Below are 21,051 nucleotides of genomic sequence, written 5' to 3'. Positions count from 1 at the left end.
TATTGCCCAGAAGTACAATTTATTACAAAATGAATAAATTCTGGGTATTTACATTCATGAGTAGACTTCTACCTTATTAGGAAGTCACGATGACATTCACTTATAGAGCGACCTCTAGCGATGATATTAGGAGGCTTCCTGACTGACTCAACGAACCGTGATTGAAGTTACCCGCCCCTGAAAGAAAATAGATGCTGAATTGTTCGAGTTACGGACATCGAGTTACATAAATGACCACGCCCACTCGATGTTCAATTAACAGCAGTTAACAGTTGGTTTGTTGTTGAAGATCTTTCTGCGTGTTTCATTACTATATCTGATTTGACGGCTAATAATCCTCTATATCAAGTTCCAAGTGCTTGAAGCCCATTTGTCATCATTATTATTTTGATTGGTCAATTAGTTCAGCAGCCTTATTGGATGCAATAAAAACTTTAGCGGCCATGTTTTTGAAAACTTCTACTTCAGAACACATTCATCTGAAATTTGTTTTTTAGCATCTATATGTGAAGCACATTTAAGTTTGAGAATATTTTATGGTTGGTCACATGGTTTGGCCGCCATTTTGGATTTCTGTTTAACTCTTGGATTTAAAAAAAAAAGTTTGGGCATTTGTTTCTGATGGCTGCTTCTTGATCAACTTGATATTTTGTATATAATATGTATGGCCATAGCTTCTTACATGAACAATAATACAATTTAGATCAGTCATGTGGTGAGGCCGCCACCTTGGATTTTTCACAAAAAATTACCAAAAGTTTAGGCATTTGTTTATCTTGAATACTTCAACAAATCACTTTGATTTTTAGGATATAATATGCATGACCATAGCTTTTTTAAGAAAAACCAAATATAATTGTGATAAGTTGCATGGTTTGGCAGCCATTTCAGATTGTTGACAATGTATGGCTAATATAATTTAGATCAGTCACATGGTCTGGTCACCATCTTGGATTTATACCAAAAATACCAAATGTTTGGGTATTTGTTTCTCTTGAATGCTACCACCAATAAACTTCATATTTTGTAAATAATATGTCTGGTCATATCTTATGAGAAAAGTAATTATAATCGATCACATGGTTTGGTCGCTATCTTGGATTGAAGTTAAACAAAAAGTGACAATATTTACCGCTTTCTGAGGGCCTAGAAACTGTTTGTCTTACAGTAGCTTTAAAGGACATTAAAGTAAAGCTTGTTATGAATAGTCACATGGTTTGGCGTCCATCTTGGATGTTTTCCAAACAGAAAGAAGTTTTTACTGATGCAGCTATCTGATTGATTTGAAATTTGGTATGTTACATCACCACGCTGAACCACAAGCCAAATAATCTGGACAAATCATGTAACTTACTTACTTTAATACTCGTGTTAATAAATTATCACCAAAGTTTTACCCACGATGTGTATGAACATTTGTTCAAAGCACAATGTATCACCATGAATTTATTCAGATCAAACATAAATATTTACTAGTTGTGGGCCATACTCCGACTAGAATCGACCCATGTCACAGGTTTAACAACCTTGATCAAATTTTTATGCAATTATATCAAATTTAAAGTCTGCCGCGAATATTCGAAACTTAAATGTTACCAAATAAATATATCCAGGATCTCACAAACAAAACATGATTATAGCATCGTCAAGCCAGTACTCGAGTGGACAAATTTCAAATTTTTGGTCATAGTTTTGCACAAAGTGTATTATCGTACAAATTTATGAATCCAAATTCCAGACATATCTCATTCTAATTTGCTTTGCTCAGCCTACCAACTTGTCATTTATTTTGTCTGTAATTTTGTTATCTGGACTTTTTGAAAAATCTAATCAATCTTGAATGATTTCTATACACAAAATGAAAAAAAAAAATTAAGATCATTTTTGAGAGTTGGGTATTAAATATGCACTAATCGACGATAAAAATCACTAATAATACTGTGTAGGAGAAAAATGAAGAAAAATATAATTATATTAGTAATTTCTTCACAAAAAATTTATTATAACAACTCCCTGGTCATAATACAAGATTAGGTGTCACGTAACAGTGCACTGCTGTTATGGGAATCACTTCTAAAATGATGGTGTTTATCCAACATACTGGTATTGTTCCTAATATGGCTTGAGAAATATGGGTGTTGCCATTTCCCATATCCAGAGAAAATAACAATTCACTCAGTCTCATTGAAATCTTGATGCTTGATTTGACATTTCAGAAGATACAAAAAACTAAATAAATAAGAGAAAATCATTTAAATAATGCATATTGTAATAATGTAAAGTACACTTCAATAGCAAAAAATGTATTGGCTGAATACCTCGGTAAATCATTTAAATATTACTTGTTTTGACCAAAAACAATCTACTGTAATTTACGTAAGTGCATGCGCTACTAATAGAACAAATACGGTAATGCCATGTGTCCAAAAAAAAAACTGCTTGCATGTGCTGAACAAGACTAAATTAAATGCTAAAAAATATACAAGTTTATAATTTCCACTCAAAGAGTAAACTGTGCAGATTACGCATACAGGGTATAATGTGTGGGGAGGGAAGGGGGGGGCAGTCAAATAAGTTGTCTAGGCAAACACTATTCTTTCCCACTCTTCTGAAGTGTAGTATTGCATTGACCAAACAAAATTACTATTTATTATTCTGAAATTGAATACCGGTAAGTTCATTTTATTTTATATCTTATGATTGAGTTTTAGAAATAAAACAGCCATAACCACTATACATTCAACAATTATTCAGTAAAATTTGATTTCCTGTTCTGCAGAAGAAATATTATCTGCTAAAAGGCATGATAAAAAAGATATGGCTGATTCCACATGGCTCAGAACAAATTTAAAATTCAAACTAAACTATAATCTTCCAAGACATCAATTATTCCATATGCACTTTTGTTGTATTTAAAGGTCCAGATAGTCAGCCCTGTGATGATGTGTATATCACCTGTCAGTCGTTTGATATTGCTCTTGTGGATATTGCCCTCCAATTGTACATATTGACCTCCAATTGTGCATAATGACCTCCAATTGAACACATTGACTTCCAATTGTGCATAATGACCTCTAATTTATTTCTATCAACATTGCTGGCCTTTAGTCTGTTCTTTTTTCTTATCTAGAAATGACTGCAAGAATTCAAGATATACTTTTTTCTGAGGTGATGATGCAGGAACAAAATGACCTGAAAATAGACAATTTATATTAGTGTTACTAAACTTGAATCACACAAATGGAATAATAGTAAAAATTTCTACTTTATGTTATAATTATTAACCATTTTAATATGCAACAACGCTTCCTATGTATTTGTTTGTTTGTTTACATACAAAGGTGAAGTGAAGCATACCATAAACATACATTTTAGTATAAATATTATAATTAATAAGAATTTATTAAAACTAGATGTATGTCATTGACTTGAGTGTCTTTATACATAACCTTTTATTCTAGGTTTTATATTTTGCAATATTAACAAAATTTTTTTACAAGAGAGGTTATTTTATATGAATGATGTCAAGAAATTACAAGGTCAACAATACAAATGGTGTATTCACGTTGCCATTCAAAGTCGCACAAAGTTCAAAATGATCACAAGATTACAACTTTACTCAAATGCATGTTACCTATATATTTACTAAAGTCTATTAACCTTTTCACCACTAGCTCCTACTTTTTATTACAATTTCCCAAAATAGTCTGTACTTTCCTTCAGAAGATTGGGACAAAAATAGCCAAATTAAAATAAAAACTGAAAATTGACTTAAATTTTGTCTGTTAGCTCCAAAATTAGAAAGTCTGGTGGTGAAAATGTTAAGGAAAGTGGGTTATTATTCAGTTGTCTGGGCTATCAAACAAACTGTAATGATATTCCCTGAAGACGTTTCTAAGAATACTAATGCAAATGATGAATAGGCTTTGTATGGGTCTTGGTGCCTATAATCTTTGCGTTATATTCGGAGCATGTACGGTACCGATACATCATGTTTTTTTTTTTCTTTCTTGAATATGACGATAACCTTACTCACAAGCATCCATTACATTTTGCGACACCACTGGTCAGAAATAAATTTGAAACATGCAAAAAACTTGTGGAACATGGATATCAAAGATGAAATACCCTATCTTATAAATCATTGAGCCAAATCATGGACCTTAGACACAGATTTTAGGTTTATTGTCAAATAAAACATATACAATACCTCCTGTATGATTTAGGGTCTGTGGATTAACAAAGTATTTCAGAAGCTGTACACTGGACTCTAAAAAAAAAAAATAATGAAACTGTGTTTTCTCATGACGACAATGAAAACCTTTTTTTTGCAATTTAATGATTTAAGGGCATTCTTAATGATGAAATTTTATTATAGTCACTGTGACTTCGTAGGACCCTAGTGAAAGTTACTATAACTCATTAGGACCCCCAGTGAAAGTCGCTGTGACTCCCTAGAACCTAAGTGAAAGTTACTGTGACTCCCTAGAACCTAAGTGAAAGTCATTGTGACTCCTTAGAACCCCAGTGAAAGTCACTGTGACTGCCTAGAACCCAAGTGAAAGTCATTGTGACCCCCTAGTATCCCAGTAAAAGTCACTGTGACTCCCTAGAACCCAAGTGAAAGTCACTGTGACTCCTTAGGACCCCAGTGAAAGTCACTGTGACTCCCAAATACCTTGGTGAAAGTCACTGTGACACCCTAGGATAACAGCGAAAGTCACTGTGACTCCCTAGGACATGATTGAACATCACTGTGACACCCTGGTACCCCAGTGAAACTACTATGACTCCCTGTTTGTGTGTATATATATATATATTTACCATATATTGAGTAGATGATTGTTACAAAACTTCAAAAAATTCTCCATGACTAGCAATATTTGTGAAAGTTAGTGAAATTATAATATTTGTAAATCAAACTGGGTGCATGTATCAATCTAACTAAATGCTACAATTGAGTTTAATTTGATAATAATCAATACATGTATCAGTCACATGACATGAGTAGTCCAATGAAATCTCACCTTTAGGAATCACTTTATCTGTATCACCATATACATGTAAACTAGGACATGTGATTGGTTCATCATAGTATTTACTATGTGGTGATAATAAACTTTTGAAACCAGCAATCAATATAGCAAAATCAAACTGGAAAGGAGAGTCTGAAATAAATTTGCAAAATAGTAAAGATGTAACTATGGCAACCTATTACATTTTGCATCGCAACATATTGTGTATGGTCTGGAATTCCAGACTTTGAACAAAATCTGTCAAGACACATTCGAGTTAATGACACATATAAATAACATTAACATGGCTGCCAGTTCAACATTCTGAACAACAAAACAAAATGAAAAAAACAAGTTTGAATAAAATTGGTCCAGGCATACCTAAGACAGTTGGAGACAATAATGGCTACAAGTCGCGCAACAACATTACATGCATCAGTAAACCACCATGAAAGATGTGATTACCAAGTCAGAATAAAATCGACTCAGGCGCACCTGAGAAACGGTTAATACCAGTAACATAAAATTTGTAATAGAAGCTGCATCCCTAATAGAAGGCGCACCCATTCTTTTTGAACAATTGCAAACCAAAAATTCACCATTTGTGATATGTGTAGATTCTTTAATAAAACCCACATCCCTTGATTAGAATAAACATTTTTTTATAATAGAAGTTGCAGCTTCCAATACAGATTTTACAGTAGCTCATAATTGTTATGATGAAGACAAATTATTCTTACCAGGCTGATCTCCAATGGAGCACAACAAACTGACAAACGAAGCACCTTGACTGAAACCAACAACACCTGTAATACAAACACACTGGAACTATTAAACTAGACTTTTTTTTTTTAAAAATGTATCTTCATTTACAAATTAGTTGAGAATATTCAATGTTTTTGTTCACAAGGATAATTTTCTATTACATGTACTTTAATTGAAATAAAATTTAGGCAATATGTGATTCTATTATGTGTGAACGATTGATCAAGATTCAGCCTGCGGGACAGGCTGCAAAAACAATGGTCTTTTGACATATGTCACACAAATCCGTGATTGACATCTTGAGAAAGCACCCCCTTCCATATTTATTTCATCCAAGCCGTCACTGTGTTATGTCTTTCTATTAATTCACAATTAAATTGAAAACATACATACCATCAAATGGTCCTTGTTCTTTAAATATCATCTCTAGGAACGCCAACGATTCCTGAAAACCATCAGAGACACTTGTTTTATCTGCAGCATCATAATAATTAGATTTTCGGGAAAACCACCATCCTCTTTGATCTGAAGACAAATATTCAACTGTTGTTATGATTATGAGTTGGGATAAAGATTTAGAGTTTTAGAGCAAGTTATTCTCAGAGATTGTACATCCAGGCATTTTCACCACCTGGCAACCAACACCAGTGAGAACAAAGGGTGAAAACTCTCAGAAAACTGTACTTTAGGATAGTTGCTGAGACTCCTCTGTAACAAGACATACATGTGCAAAACATATATAAATTTGGTTTTTCAGGATTTCCACAAAGTTTAGCTTTTTAACTGGTACTCCACAGCAGCTCGCACAGAGCCCATAGTCACACATGGTACAGTGGTACACGTCCAAGCGACATAGAATGTTGTGTGACGTACGTAGCTTTGTACGTAGCTTCGACGACTGAATATCCATTGAATTACATGTCACCATGTAACTTTAAAATTTGAAAACTTCACTGAAATGTATATAATCTTATATAAAAAAAGTTTGGTTTGTAAATCAAAGAATTTGTTCCTAGCATAGTCTAGTACATGTTTGTTTAAAACTCCTACATACCTTGACTGTTGGTGGCATCAGATGGGTCATCCTCACCTTCCACTCTTATTGACGGTACAATATTAGGTGCTGTGATGTAGACTAAACAGAATTTAAAATATGAAACATTATAATTTTTATACCATAGTTCACAGATTAATAAGTTTTATGGATTTCAAAGAGAACGTTTAAGAAGGGGGGGCAAGGGGGGCAGCTGGTACAGTTTTACGGGAAATAAAAAGGGCTTTTTACAATTTACAAAAAAAAAAAGACGTTTTTACAGTTTACAGTGAAAATTGAATGTTTACAGTTTACAGAAGAAATAAAGGTTATTTTACATTTTACGGAAAATTAAGAAAGAAAACCTAGAAAATTCTTGTACATACCGAGAAAAATGAGACATTTTTACAGTGTACGAAAAAAATATTTGATTGATGACGTTGTACGTCTAGCCTGTGATTACAGAATTATGGAATTTATTTTTTCAATTAAGTTATACGAACAAAAAAAAATTGCAATTACGTTGAACGAAAATAACCCTAGCCCCCCCTCTTTAAAAAAAAAGTGTCTAGAATTGGTAAAACACAGACTGTGCATGTATCTAGTATATAGTATGTATGTTTAAAAGCATTGTGATGAGTATGTGCAATAATTTCAATACTTAACTCAGTTCAGCATGTTTTTTCAAAATCTTTCTAAAAGATCCTGTTCTTTCACGGAATATTTGACCATTCTGCCTGGGATGAAAAATAAAACTAAGTGATACTGGATAATTATTGTGTCAAAGAAGACCTGTATCTGATGTGACATTTAGTGACTACATTGTACTACTACAATAATGGTATAAATAAAAATATGTTTCTCTTTATTATTATAACAAATTCAATTCACTTCTATTGCATAATAATGATCCCTTCAGTGAAAGTTGTAGACTGTCAATAGTCCCTTCTGGGTAGGTATATTAGCTAAAATGATTTAATCAAATACAGACCATCACTTGAAATGCCTTCACCATTTTGCAAACACATTACATTGAATCATTTTAGTTGAAAAAAAACACTACTCCGGTAGGCCAAAAGAACTGTTGACAGTCAGTTGAAATTTGCAGTTTGATGCCATAGATGTATTTTGCGGGCAGTTCTACATTCAGCTCTGTGGTGTTTTCATGTACACAGTCCAACAAAATCTTGGCCAGAGATATCAACGACACTGAACTGAACTTGGAAATATAGCCCAACTACCCAGTAAAAAGTTTTAGTAATGTTGACACTTTTTTGTATTTCTTTGTATTTATGTTCCTTACCAAACAAAAACCCTCTGAAGGTTTTTAGTAGTGTAATAAAGTTAAGTATTATTGTTATTATTACTGATATAAAGATATCATATTTGCTCAAAATAAGATATGTTTCAATTTACTAGTAGCAAACTAGTGCAATTTTTGCTTTGAGTGCACAACTGACAGATCAAATAAATTAGTCCTATAGATAAACTGTCATTTGAAGAACTATACTACTGGTAATTCGTGAATTTAAAACAGAGGATACTTGCTATATTTCTTGGAACCATGCATAAGGACTATTTACAATTACTTTCAGTTCAATATTCATATTTATCAGTTTTGTAATATTTTCAAACTACCCGCTGTATATGGATTAACTTACCGATATCCATGTATACACAGTATCTGTTAAAATAAAAATAAAATAATAATAAGAATATGTTTTCCATGATAATTATACATTTTCTTAATGTAGTAGTCTATTCTGGTCAAGGACAGATTATTTGATTAAGTCACAATTTATATAAAATAAGAAAATTTGTGATCAGCAGCAACAACAACATGCAAATAAACATTCATATTCTGACAGTCAACTGTCCCAGTCTGGCTTAGTTTTTTTTTTTTTTCATGCCACAGTCCATAAAAATGTGCAGGTGTATTATTATTATTATTACTAATTAGGTCTAAGGGACTGACAACAATCTAATGTTTCGACTATTAGGATTTAGAAATTGTTTACAAATGGGCAACACACACTTACTAGTACCTCGGCTTAAATACTTGTAAAAATATAATTTGTGTAGATCTAAATTGAATATTTTCCTGTTTTTTTTTTTCTGATGATAACTTGATTACTAATACATTTTTTCTCAGTCCCTCTTTTGTAGGAATTTACCTAAGCATTACAATTTATTTAGTGGTGTGAGACCTACAATTGAGGAAACTACCGGTACTAGTGTGTGTTTTAACACAGTCCCTCTATCATGATAGAGAGACTGTGGTTCTAATTAACGATCGAAATAGTATGACTGAACGCTAATGTCTCCGTCTTCGTAGCAGGGGTTTATAGTTCCATATTAGATCTTATATTTTCACTTTCTTGTCCGTGGCTTGTCGACATGGGCAGCAAGTTTACCCAGAAAGAGCTTGGACAAAATAAAGCCGGTAAGGTCTCGCATAGAGAGCGTAGAACGTCTGCCACAATCTGGAGCTACCGAATTGCAGCTACCGCCTTCGATGCTCCTGTAATACGGAACAACACAACACATGTTCTGTGCAAAGATCGAAACGTAAAATATTCCCCTTACCCTCAAAATCATCTTCTCGTTACTGTGCGTCGCCATTTTGCTACCGGTACATATTTAGAACTCAAGTGTGAGTGCGCCATCATGCGGACATATTCGCGTTACGTATGCTTTATCATACGCCGTAACGCAGAGTGGGTACCCGAAATAAATGTGGAACAGATAAACAAGAAATAAACAAAGCAATTAAATCCGGCAGATCGATGACATTCAAAGTACCTGCCAGTCATGCATTCTCATTGCCGAACCCTTTAAGCAACTAATGTCACTCCGGCAGATTTTTTTTCACGATAGTAAACAAAGTAAAACAACTATTACTTGGAAAAAATTACAATAATATTTATAATCATTGGGAATGCAATTGATTTTAAAGTCATAGCGCTGATACAAAATATATTTAACTAAAAATACCAATGTTTTTATTGGCGGAATTAGAAAGGGGTAGAGGGCGCGCGTCCCTAAAACCGTGGTTATCTTCTATATTGCAAAGCGGCTATGGTAAGATGCCCCTGAATATCCTGCATCCGCCCCTGGTTTTGAGCCCGAGACATTCACACGTAAAGTTACTCTTAATACTCTAAGTCGCGCCCTCTAGTGACAAAGCGCTTCTATGACGTGGCATGGAGGCCGTTTAAAGCGTCCATATTGTTTTGATTTGTAGTCGTCTATTAATTTTGACCGTACACAGTTCGTTCGATTGGAACGACATTGGTGTCACCCATTACGTCATTTTGATGTCACAGAAGCGATAAAATGGCGATGGTGTTTCGATGTCACCGTATTCTTAGTAGAGGGACGACAAGGGGGTATTTTCGTAAGCTGTAAACAATTGTTTTTATTTTCGTAATAATGTAATTCTTAAGTAAATTAAAAACGTAAATTCGTAGACATAGATGTAAAATGTAATAAGCTATTTTATTCGTCCGTAATTTGTACGAAGATCTTATTTTTTGTAAGCGTATACTAGTAAAATGTAATTAGAAATTTGCTTTATCTGTAAAGTGTCTAAACTATTTTTTACTGTAAATGGAACTTTCCTTTTTATTTCCTGTAAAAACGTAAAATGCATTTTTTTTATTTTCTGTAACCTGTACCAGCTAGCCTCTCCTCTTAGTATTATGCAACCTTAGAAATATCGATATATTATCACAAATAAATGCAATTTATGAAATTGTTTCAATCATTTGACAAATTTATTAAGCTCCAATTTACAAATTTTAGGACAGGACATTGATACCCATCAATGGAGGCATTATATGACACCGTCAACTTATATTTTATCGTGAATCAGAATATATAAATTACTCAGTTCCAGTCAGTTCATAATAGTCTGAATATCCGCCAGACATCTGCATTTTTCAGCGATTTATTCGGGCTGTTTTCTTCTGTTTTCAGACCGCTCCCCAAAGATCTGGTTCTTCGGGCGTCTCTTCATGGATCTAAGCCGCTGCATGTTTTGCTTAGATGTAAATAATCAGTATGTGGTCATACCACGATTGTAAATGAAATATAACACAATTGAAGAAAAACAGAGGAATAATTATAAAATAATAATAAAAACAACGACAAATCTATGAAAAAATCGCAATACACACAAAACACATGTTAGTAATAATGTTTATATACAGACCACCTTGGGTACTCCCAATGCAATTTACATGTTAAGTGACCAGTATTATAATTAAATACAGTTTAATGTAACCAGTAACCATCCAGCATCTGGGGCAATGGTTTGGTTAAATGAACCTGTACATAAAAGCCCAAACGATAGAAGATGATTAAGTATCTATGATATTTCTCACGAGCAAGATATGTATAAGATTGTGCTTTTCCCGTGGACCTAAAAACGAGGACGGCCTAATTACTAGTCGCTACAAGAGGGCGTGGTAAACGATGGGACAAAGCTAAGACACTTGAGAAGATCTTCTCTAGTGTATTTGAACTGAGGCATATACTCTATTTATTTGATACCCCACCTTCATATATCGTTTGACTAACTGCCACTGAAATAACTGTTTTATTTTATTATAAATAAAAAAAAATCAAGACCACCTCTAATAATGATAAAAACACTGATTTGTAAAACATTTATGAAATACCGATGATGAAATGAAAATCGATAATATAATGATATAAGGAGTCGACTGATACTACTAGATACTAGAACAAAAAACGTGTACTTATTTTTTTTCTTTTTTTCTTCTGTTTTAAACCCTTCTATATCATGTATGTGTAAGTTTTTCTTCGGGGGGGGGGGTAATTATTTGTTTGGTAATTTGCTATTGGTTGGCCCCTTTTATAACATGAAAAAAAAAACAGATTCAAAAATTAAATTTGAAACAATAATTTTCATATAAAATAAGCATAAAACAATGAAATAGGTTATCTTGGGTGTTGATTTGTTTAAAGCGGGGGGGGAGTCGTCACCTGCGCATGCGTCAGATGGCCATAGCGTGTCGTTGTTTACAAACAAGCGTCTATCCCTGAGCCTTTGCGTTTTTAGCGTGCGTTGCTATCGTCGCTTGGGACTCAATTCCCGCGCGTGCGCAGGTGACGACCCCCAGCTTTAAATTCCGGCAGCCCTCTACTGTCGACCAGCTTCATTATCAGCTGGTATTGCTAGCAAGCATCACTATTGATCAGCTGATGGATCAACTTGCTTGAATCTCGTGCGTAGTGGCGATCTTGGCAAAGATGGATTTTAACTTTGACGAAGACCTTTTTGGAGAGTCAACAGGGAGGTGCAACCTTGTAACTGAAGACTACACAGCAAAAAATTGTGAACAGATGGTATGAATATTCATGGAGCTATAATTCTTTTTTTAGTTCATATGGAACTATGGGTCATTTCAGTCCCCCCCCCTTCCCCGGATGGTTTAAATCCGAGGGGTCATATTTCTACAAAAAGTATGGATGGTTTAATTCCGAGAGGTGTCATATTTTTGATATATTTAATTTGTTCACATACCCATCCGTATATGTCAAATTAGTCAAGTTTCCGGGGGGGGGTGTTAATTAATAAAAGTCCATAGGGTGTCATAACCTTAATATCCATCCGTAGGGGTGTGTGGACAAAAACTGGAATGACTCTATCGGGGGAACAATCAATCTGGAGGAGGTTGCTTGACAGCCATGCACTTTCCCCCGAAATTGTGATTATCTCTGAATCATTGAAAAAATCAACAAATTGGGAAAGAAATATAGCTAACCAAACTCACCTTTTTTGTTGTTATTCATTGATCTTTACTTTGTTGAATAAATACTTCTTTGTTGAATTTGAATAAAGCACAAGGATCCTCCAGGGTAAATAATTTTTAAATAGTTTATAAATTTTCATAAAATCTGTTTGTGCTATCATGAAATTAACAGTACCATGGCAATTAATGTTATATTATAATTTTTGTTATTAGTGGTTTATTTCAGATGATGTCACATCAAATGAAGAACCAATACAGTTACATCTATACAGAGGAGATACATATTATTATAAAAAAGATTACGACAATGCGTTGAAATATTATCTGTTGGCAATGCAGTTGTTACATGCCAACAATTTATCATTAAAACGTGTTATACAAGACTGCGTCGCTAGGTGTTATACGAATCTTGCCCAGTATAAAGATGCTGAAACAATCGCTGTACAACTGGTAGGTAATGGTTCTTGCTTATGGTATCTTGCTGAATGTGATATATTAAAATCTGATGAATATGGTAATACAGTTTTACTTTGAGATGATACTTTTAGATTTTAGACAATTTTATCACATATTTGTAGCTCGCACCACGGTTACTGATAACCATGCTTGCGTATAAAATATGGCCATCTATTAAGTTAATACGGTAAACGTTGGACAACAACCTTATTAGCTGAGTCAGTGCAAAAGTCAACTACTGTAAAAGGATTAATTATTCACTGGGTTTTAGTTTTGCTTATTTCACAGACTGGAAATAGCGCTAAATTAAAACCCAGTGAATATGTAAAATTGAGCATAGAACACATTATTTAAATGATAAAACCGTGAATTTAAAACCCACTGAATATGCCTGAAATGGTAAATCAGTGAAATTTAAACCCAGTGAAAATTAGTCATTTTACAGTATGTTTACATTCATCAAAATATTTGTACCCAATAGGAGGTTGTGTTAATCTTATCCAAAATTAACAAAGAAATTAGATTAAAAAAAAAAAAAGGTGTAAATAAAAATGTGAAAAGTTTTGGAAAAAATTATGTTGAACAAAAAGTTAATATAATTATGGTATTGTTTAATTCCATAGTGTGAAGATTCTTACTACATGGAACAGAAAACCGCAGCGCTCAATTTGTTATTATCTGTATACCATGCGGCTGGAAAAGTAAAAGGTAAACTATTAGAAGACAACTTTGCTTTAAAACTCTCAAAAATATTGATGAACGTCTACGGATGAATACTGACATTTTGAACAGCTTAGTTGCTTTTGATTCATCTGTATCATAGAAGCGTTTCATTGCTTGTGGCCATGATGATAAAAGTGTATTAATCGCTTTTATATCGCTATGGTTCAAATTGTTAATGTATGATTGTTGTTTCATATATAGTGTTTATTATTATGGGAAAAGAATCACATGGAACAAATACAGTGTACGTCAGAAACCTGTAACTTAGTTTATAAATGCATTCATAAATGCTGATACATGCCTTCAATTATACAGTATATTGATACAATATAGTATGTGACTACCCACTTAATATTAAGTGTTTTCTGATTGGATGATGTTGACATTTCAACGGACTTGATTACAGACAATGCATGGCGCAAATTTCAGGCGGAAATTCAACAGTGTGCTCTCGCAATCGCGGATTTAGTCATTTTTACAAGGTTCGCCATTTTTGCTGTCACGTGGTAATTATGTAAACAATGACTGTCCAGTTTGTACGAACTTGTCCTTCTATACTTTTGAATTATTTACGCTAAATTACAGTTCTGAATGAGACAAAAAACAGAACGCTCTATTCAAAAACATTGTCAAACCCTTCTCGCTACCTTAATATTTATTTATACTCACTATGGTGTTACAACGCCATTGCTGGAATTGTCTAATTCTAACAGCCAATTTTAATTTATAAATTTTGTTATTTATAATGTTCACAGGATTCTGGCATACACTGTATATTTTACAAAAAACATTCACAGTAAAAATACCCTTAAGAGTATTGAGGTTTGTTTAATACTGTGATGACAGCATGTTGTCGTCACCTGTGCATAGTGTGTCATTGTTTACAAACAAGCATCTACCCATGAGCCTTTGTGGTTTTAGCGTCTGTTGTTATCATCGCTTGGTGTGTGCGCAGGTGACACCCTCCCGCTTAAATAGGTGATTTTCTGGTCACAACAAGATCTCGCTTAATGCGTGAAAGACTTTACGACTGCGGCAAATTTAGCGATTTGTCTGTGAATTTAATTTTTCTTTTTTTATAGCTCAATATTTATCGCTTGATATATGAAAAAGGGAATATTGTGTTGAGATACCTTTACTTCATCAGATGTGTATAGCACATTATTAAGTCTTGAATAAATTCACGTTGTCGAATCCCATGTTTTGATGTCACTAAGATTGTATGACCTTTGTTTGTCCTGCTCTAATAACATTATTGACTTTCATTTTCATTTGAACAGAAGAACAGAATATACTACAGCAGTTTATCACGCTTCAACCAACCAATCCTCATCTATGGCTTCAATTAGCGGAAACTTACTCAATTGAATCCAGTACATGTGTTCCTGGAAGATCACAGGAATTGCTGGAAACAGTTACATCGAATTCGGACTGTGAAATAACAGTATTAAGTGACCCAGATAGTCAAATAGAGAAAGATGCTGCGACAGAACTTTTAAATGTTACAAGTGTTGTAGATACTGTCAGACGATACACAACACTTTTATGTAAATGGGCCTCAGAGTGTAATGGATACCAGTCGCTACAAGTTATTAGTTGTTTAACTGCAGCAAGGTAATTAGTCATTTGCATATTGCTGAGACAAAAAAAATAAATCTTTATATTATCCTTCGTCATACTGAAAAAATCACAGGAGTTTGTTATAAAAATTACTGATCGTTTTCGGATATTATATGATAAATAAAAGTACAAAGAAAACACATTTTAAAAATATGAATAAAAACATATATCATTGTCTATATTTGGTCATGATCAATTCTGCTAGCCATGAATCAGCATAATATTGTGACAAATGAAAAATGATCTGTGTAAAAGGAGTTTGAATAACAATAAAAACATAATGCATTGTGAACTAATAAAAGCACTTCACGCAAAAAAATATTACTTTAAATATATTGTTTTAACTACTGTTTCAGATCTGTCATTTATCGCACACTGAGCACACATTAAGATTTTAAATTGATCACCCTGGATTGAACGGCAAATGCATATTTGGAAATTTATATCATAACAGTGTAATGATCAAACCCCTCACTGTGCCATATTGGTTTCAGAGTTAATTCTACGCAATATGCAGTCATTCACCTTATATGGCTTGTACAGAATTAACTCCTAGTCTGATACGGTTCTATGGAGGAGATCATTATTGTTTTGTAATACCGAGATATAACCTGCATTGTGTTTTTTATAGGATTTTACTCTCCAGTGTGGAACATAGTGTGGTGTCTTTTGCTAAAGAAAGAAATCAACGACTTGAAAAAGAGGTAAAGTAAACAAATCTTAGAACACTGACAGATTGTATTATTGCAAAATAAAGGGATGGTATATGGACAATGATTCATAAATACAAATAATGGATCACTATTTTATTTTTCCAATAAGTTTGCACTTCGCACGTTGCGGATATATTTTCTTGTGAAGTGTTTGCATGTCAACTTCAAAAAGAATATTCAAAACATCAAACTTTGTCTATTCGGTACAAAAAAATTAAAAAAAAAGGAAAATAAATAAAAATGGACAAAATAGTTGCGTTCAAAGGGTTAAAAACCCCAGTGAAATGTTTGAATTCTTGAAATAAAACTTGTCTCGTGTTGCTCTTGGTTTATCAGTTCAGATTGCTCTAATAGGTCTATCTGAAATTTTAGATTTTAAAAAATGATTCACGTTTTTTTTTATTCTTACTTTATTCACAGATTCATGAGAGGATACTCAGCATGAACATTTCTGATAAAGTTTTTGAAGTGCTTCGGCAGCTCACAAAATATATTATTTATAGATGTGAAGATGAAGGATTCACTGATGGAAACCAAATACCTAAAAATTTATCTGAGAGAGTGAACAGAAAATTTGAAGAAAAATGGTTTCCATGGTTACAATTCCTTGACAGCTGATAGCAACATTAGTGTAAAGGCAGATAATGTAAAAGACAATATAAATGAAGTGTAACCATGGCAATGTTTAAATCAAACAATTGCTTGTGATTGATGTTTATGTAACTCTTCAGTCATGTGACTTCAATAACATTCTTCACAGACATACTGGGATTTATAATATTTTGTGGAAACTTATTTGAAATGGATGGACTGTGTGTGCTGTAAATGCATTAATCATACTTTTTTACTGGGTTTTAATTTCTCTATTTAAGCTGACAATTTAAATGCTAAATTTAATCTTGGTCAAAATCATTGTTTTACTAGCAGGTTCAAGTTCATGGAAATATTCAAATTATAAATGCCAGTGATAAATTAATGGTTTTACAGTAATATTAAAATTTTCTTTGTCAGGTTAATTCCCTTATTTGATTACATTTTTCTTGTTTCTTTGAAACTTGTTCCTGTCTGAACTTGATAAAACATTAGGAACTTCTTATTTGCAATTCAATACCTCCTGCACTATTTTGCATTTAACTGGATCAAACAACACCTTTTTGTTTCTCAATGAAATGTATTTTCCTTTAAATTTGTTTAATTGGTTGAACTTTAATTATTTTTTTTTCTATGTATAAATAATTCATATCACAGATTGAAGAACGTGTTTTGCATCACAACATACTAAACACGCTTCAATTTCATGAGATTTAGAATATCGCTAAATCCCCCCCCCCCCCCCCCCCCAGTATGGAGTGCTGAAAATTATGGGCTGGGCCAGAAAAGTTGAAAGGATGGCAGTCACTCAGTATTTATTTATTTATTTATTTATTTATTTATTAACACATAACCCCCCCCCCCCCCCCCCCCCCCCGGATGAAAAGTGTTACAAATCAGATATCAGTAAAAAAAATAACCACATTAAAAAATTTTAGGCAAAATGTTGTTCATCTTCAACATGGTCATTCTCACACATAGCACATTCTGTCTTCAATATGTATGCAGGCCTGTTTCAATTTTCAGACAGTCTAAACTTTGTCAAGGATTTGCAAAGTACACTGTTTTGATATTTGTTAAGTAGTTTTCTTTTCTATTTTGGTTTTAAATAAATTGTAGGTTCTTAGTTTATTTTTAGAATTCATTTTTTTCCTGTTATTATTTTATTTTCCACTCTGTTCAATTGCTAACTCTTCTTTTAATACCTCATCAATTGTTTTTAATTTTGGTAATGAGACTGCCGCCCTTCAATAATTTTATTGATTTTATTTGTGGAGTAAGAGAGACTGGTGCCATCGCATTGTGTCATGGATTTCTGTGTGCGTGTCATGGATTTATGTGTGGGTGTCAAAAAGTTGGAAATTGGCCTGTAAATAATAATTTAATTCTGCAAAGCATGGAGTTTTCGTACTACATTTGTACTACCGGTATGTTCAAATCTAAGACACATTTTGTGATTTTTTTGGCGACCTTTATACGTGCTTTGTTTTGAAGACTTTGCATGACAATTAATTTGGATCCTTCTACCCCGTTTTTCAAATGGCCCATCTTTGTGGATTTGACTGAGTGTAGATTATGTACCTGCCAAATAGACATTTATTTTGTGACGGACACAATTGAATAACACATATTCATGAAATATTAAACAGTCTGTGGCACGCGTGACTGGTACTCACTAAAACGAAGGACCGCGAAGGACCGAAGGACCTAACCGAAAGACCAAAGGACTTAAACGAGTGTAATGACTATAAAATGCTGATACGAATTACGTTGTTACACGTTGCATTTGTTGACAAATTATGCAGTAGCGATTAAATTTACAAAAATAATAAAAAAGCGAAGGACCACAATTATATTATAAATATGAGCGAAGGACCTCGTTTTTATTGTAAATATGAGCGAATGACCATGATTACGTGAAAGAAATGAGCGAAGGACCTCGATTATATTATAAATATGAGCGAAGGACCATGGTTATATTATAAAAATGAGCGAAGGACCACGATTATACTATAAATAAGAGCGAAGGACCGTGATTACGTGACAAATATGGTCGTGGTCTTTCGCTCATATTTATCATGTAATCGTGGTCCTTCGCTCATATTTATAATATAAACGTGGTCCTTCGCTCATAAGTATAATATTAACTTGGTCCTTCGCTCATATTTGTCACGTAATCACGGTCCTTCACTCTTATTTATAATATAATCGTGGTCCTTCGCTCATATTTATAATATAAACGTGGTCCTTCTCTCATATTTATAATATAAACGTGGTCCTGCGCTCTTATTTATAATATAAACGTGGTCTTTCGCTCATATTTATAATATAAACGTGGTCCTTCGCTCATATTTATAATATAAACGTGGTCCTTCGCTCATATTTATCACCTAATCATGTTCTTCGCTCATATTTATAATATAATCGTGGTCCTTCGCTCATATTTATAATACAAACGTGGTCCTTCGCTCATTTTTATCACGTAATCATGGTCCTTCGCTCTTATTGAAAATATAATCTTGGTCCTTTGCTCATATTTATAATATAAACGTGGTCCTTCGTTCATATGTATAATATAAACTTGGTCCTTCGCTCATATTTGTCACGTAATCATGGTCCTTATTTATATAATTCGTATCAGCGTTTTATAGTCATTACACCCGTTTAAGTCCTTCAGTCTTTCGGTTAGGTCCTTCGGTCCTTCGCGGTCCTTCGTTTTAGTGAGGTGACGGCATCATCATCCTCACACCCCTGCGCGTAGGTAAATGGCAAAGTAAGCCACAGGTATTGAATGGACGTTTGCGGGGGACAGCCAACCAACCTACCTTTATGATATGCGTCTCCCATTTGGTGCAAAATTGGCTCCAAGTATCTTCCATAGGCTAACCCAAAGTGTGAGACGTATGATGGCTCGCCGTGGTTATGAGGCCATGGTAGTCTACCTCGATGACTTTCTCATCATTGCTGAAAGCTACGCCACATGCAGGATGGCCCTAAACACACTCATCAGCCTACTTCGCCAGTTAGGTTTCCGCATTGCTTGGGGTAAGGTTATGGGACCCACTCAAAAGCTTACGTTTCTTGGTATTGAAATAAATACCACCACGCTAACTTTGAGCCTGCAAACTGAATGAATTGCAAGAGCTGCTGCTCAAGTTTTCGAAGAGAAAACATGCTAATCGCCGCCAGCTGGAGTCCCTTGCGGGTAAACTCGCATGGGCATGCAGAGTCATAAAGGGAGGTAGAACTTTCCTCCACCGCATTCTAGACCAGCTAAACAAATTGCGCTGCCCTTCGCATTAGGTCATTTTATCTACTGAATTTGCTGCCGACATTCAATGGTGGTTAAACTGCCTCCCTCTTTTTAACGGCTCAACCAAATTTATTGACCCTCGCCCTATCACAGACATACTCATGGATGCCTCCACGCAGGCATCAGGTATATTCCATAGAGGGGATTGGCAGTACACCTCTTGGGGTCTTGATTGGCCTGCCGCAAAATCCCTTCATATCAATCATAAAGAAGTTCTTTCCATTATTTTAGCAGCTAGGAGATGGGGCCCTAGATGGCAAGACTGTACAGTGCATGTATTTACTGATAGCAGTCGCAATGGCCAATATCAATCATGGTACATCTCGCAACCCGCTAGTAATGTCTGCTCTTCGGGAGTTATTTTGGCTTTCAGTTTCTTACAATTTTAATATACATGCCATACACATCCCAGGAAAGCAAAATGACATTCCGGATGCTATATCTAGGTTACACCAACCTGGTCAAGCACAGCGCTTTTACTCCTTACTTCACAGTGACACCCACTGGGAACCCAGAAACTTCATTCTGTCATTACCATATCATATGACTCATTGTGCGCTCTCTCTTGTCCAGCAGGTACTCGACTCCGACAAATGGAGTCAGAACTGGATGCTGAGATCGCCTTCTATAGAAGCCGCACCTTCGCAGACTCCACAAAACGAACATACAAGGTTCATAGGAAATCCCTTTTGGAATTCTGCTTAGAATTTGGTTACAGCCCAGTCCCTGTTAGCCCGGCGGTTCTATATAGATATGTGGCCCACTTGGCAAGGCGCCTCAAGCCGAGCTCAATTCGCCAATATCTAAATGTCATCAGACTTTTGCATTCTAAATGTGGATCCCCTAACCCACTCACAGAGAATTTCACCCTCAATTCTCTGATGAAAGGAATCGTCCGGGTTAAGAGTACCTCTGTTACTCGTAAGCTACCTATGACGCCACAGCTTCTTCTTGGTATTCATGCTCAGCTTGATCACTCACATGTAACAGATATAGTGTTTTGGGCTATATGTTTGGTTATGTTTTTTGGTCTCCTGCAAAG

At 34.4% G+C, this 21,051-nt stretch overlaps 2 protein-coding genes across 3 annotated transcripts; one reads left to right on the top strand and one right to left on the bottom strand.

Annotated features, from left to right (window-relative positions):
• Positions 1-1,943: 1,943 nt before the first annotated feature.
• LOC102803095 (esterase OVCA2-like) lies at positions 1,944-9,450 on the bottom strand. Of its 2 annotated transcripts, XM_078007536.2 has the most exons (9): positions 9,400-9,450; positions 8,475-8,497; positions 7,480-7,550; positions 6,835-6,915; positions 6,174-6,305; positions 5,756-5,821; positions 5,028-5,168; positions 4,211-4,270; positions 1,944-3,192 (listed from the first exon to the last, which is right to left on the bottom strand). In XM_078007536.2, exons 1-9 carry the CDS (start codon positions 9,433-9,435, stop codon positions 3,089-3,091), a joined length of 714 nt encoding a protein of 237 aa, XP_077863662.2. In that variant the 5' UTR covers positions 9,436-9,450; the 3' UTR covers positions 1,944-3,088. The 2 variants fall into 2 exon arrangements, with proteins under 2 accessions (XP_077863662.2, XP_085357816.1); XM_085501690.1 differs by lacking the exon at positions 4,211-4,270.
• Positions 9,451-11,843: 2,393 nt separating this feature from the next.
• On the top strand, positions 11,844-17,121 carry LOC100376810 (uncharacterized protein C8orf76 homolog). Its single transcript, XM_002732648.4, has 6 exons — positions 11,844-12,186; positions 12,807-13,043; positions 13,673-13,757; positions 15,053-15,386; positions 16,024-16,096; positions 16,526-17,121. Exons 1-6 carry the CDS (start codon positions 12,091-12,093, stop codon positions 16,721-16,723), a joined length of 1,023 nt encoding a protein of 340 aa, XP_002732694.1. The 5' UTR covers positions 11,844-12,090; the 3' UTR covers positions 16,724-17,121.
• The last annotated feature ends 3,930 nt before the right edge of the window (positions 17,122-21,051 follow it).

The sequence above is a fragment of the Saccoglossus kowalevskii genome, chromosome 7 (genome assembly GCF_978046115.1).
Source record: "Saccoglossus kowalevskii chromosome 7, keSacKowa6.1, whole genome shotgun sequence".
NCBI lineage: Eukaryota > Metazoa > Hemichordata > Enteropneusta > Harrimaniidae > Saccoglossus > Saccoglossus kowalevskii.
The sequence above is the reverse complement of the archived record's forward strand: the minus strand, read 5'-3'. Positions and strand labels throughout refer to the sequence as shown.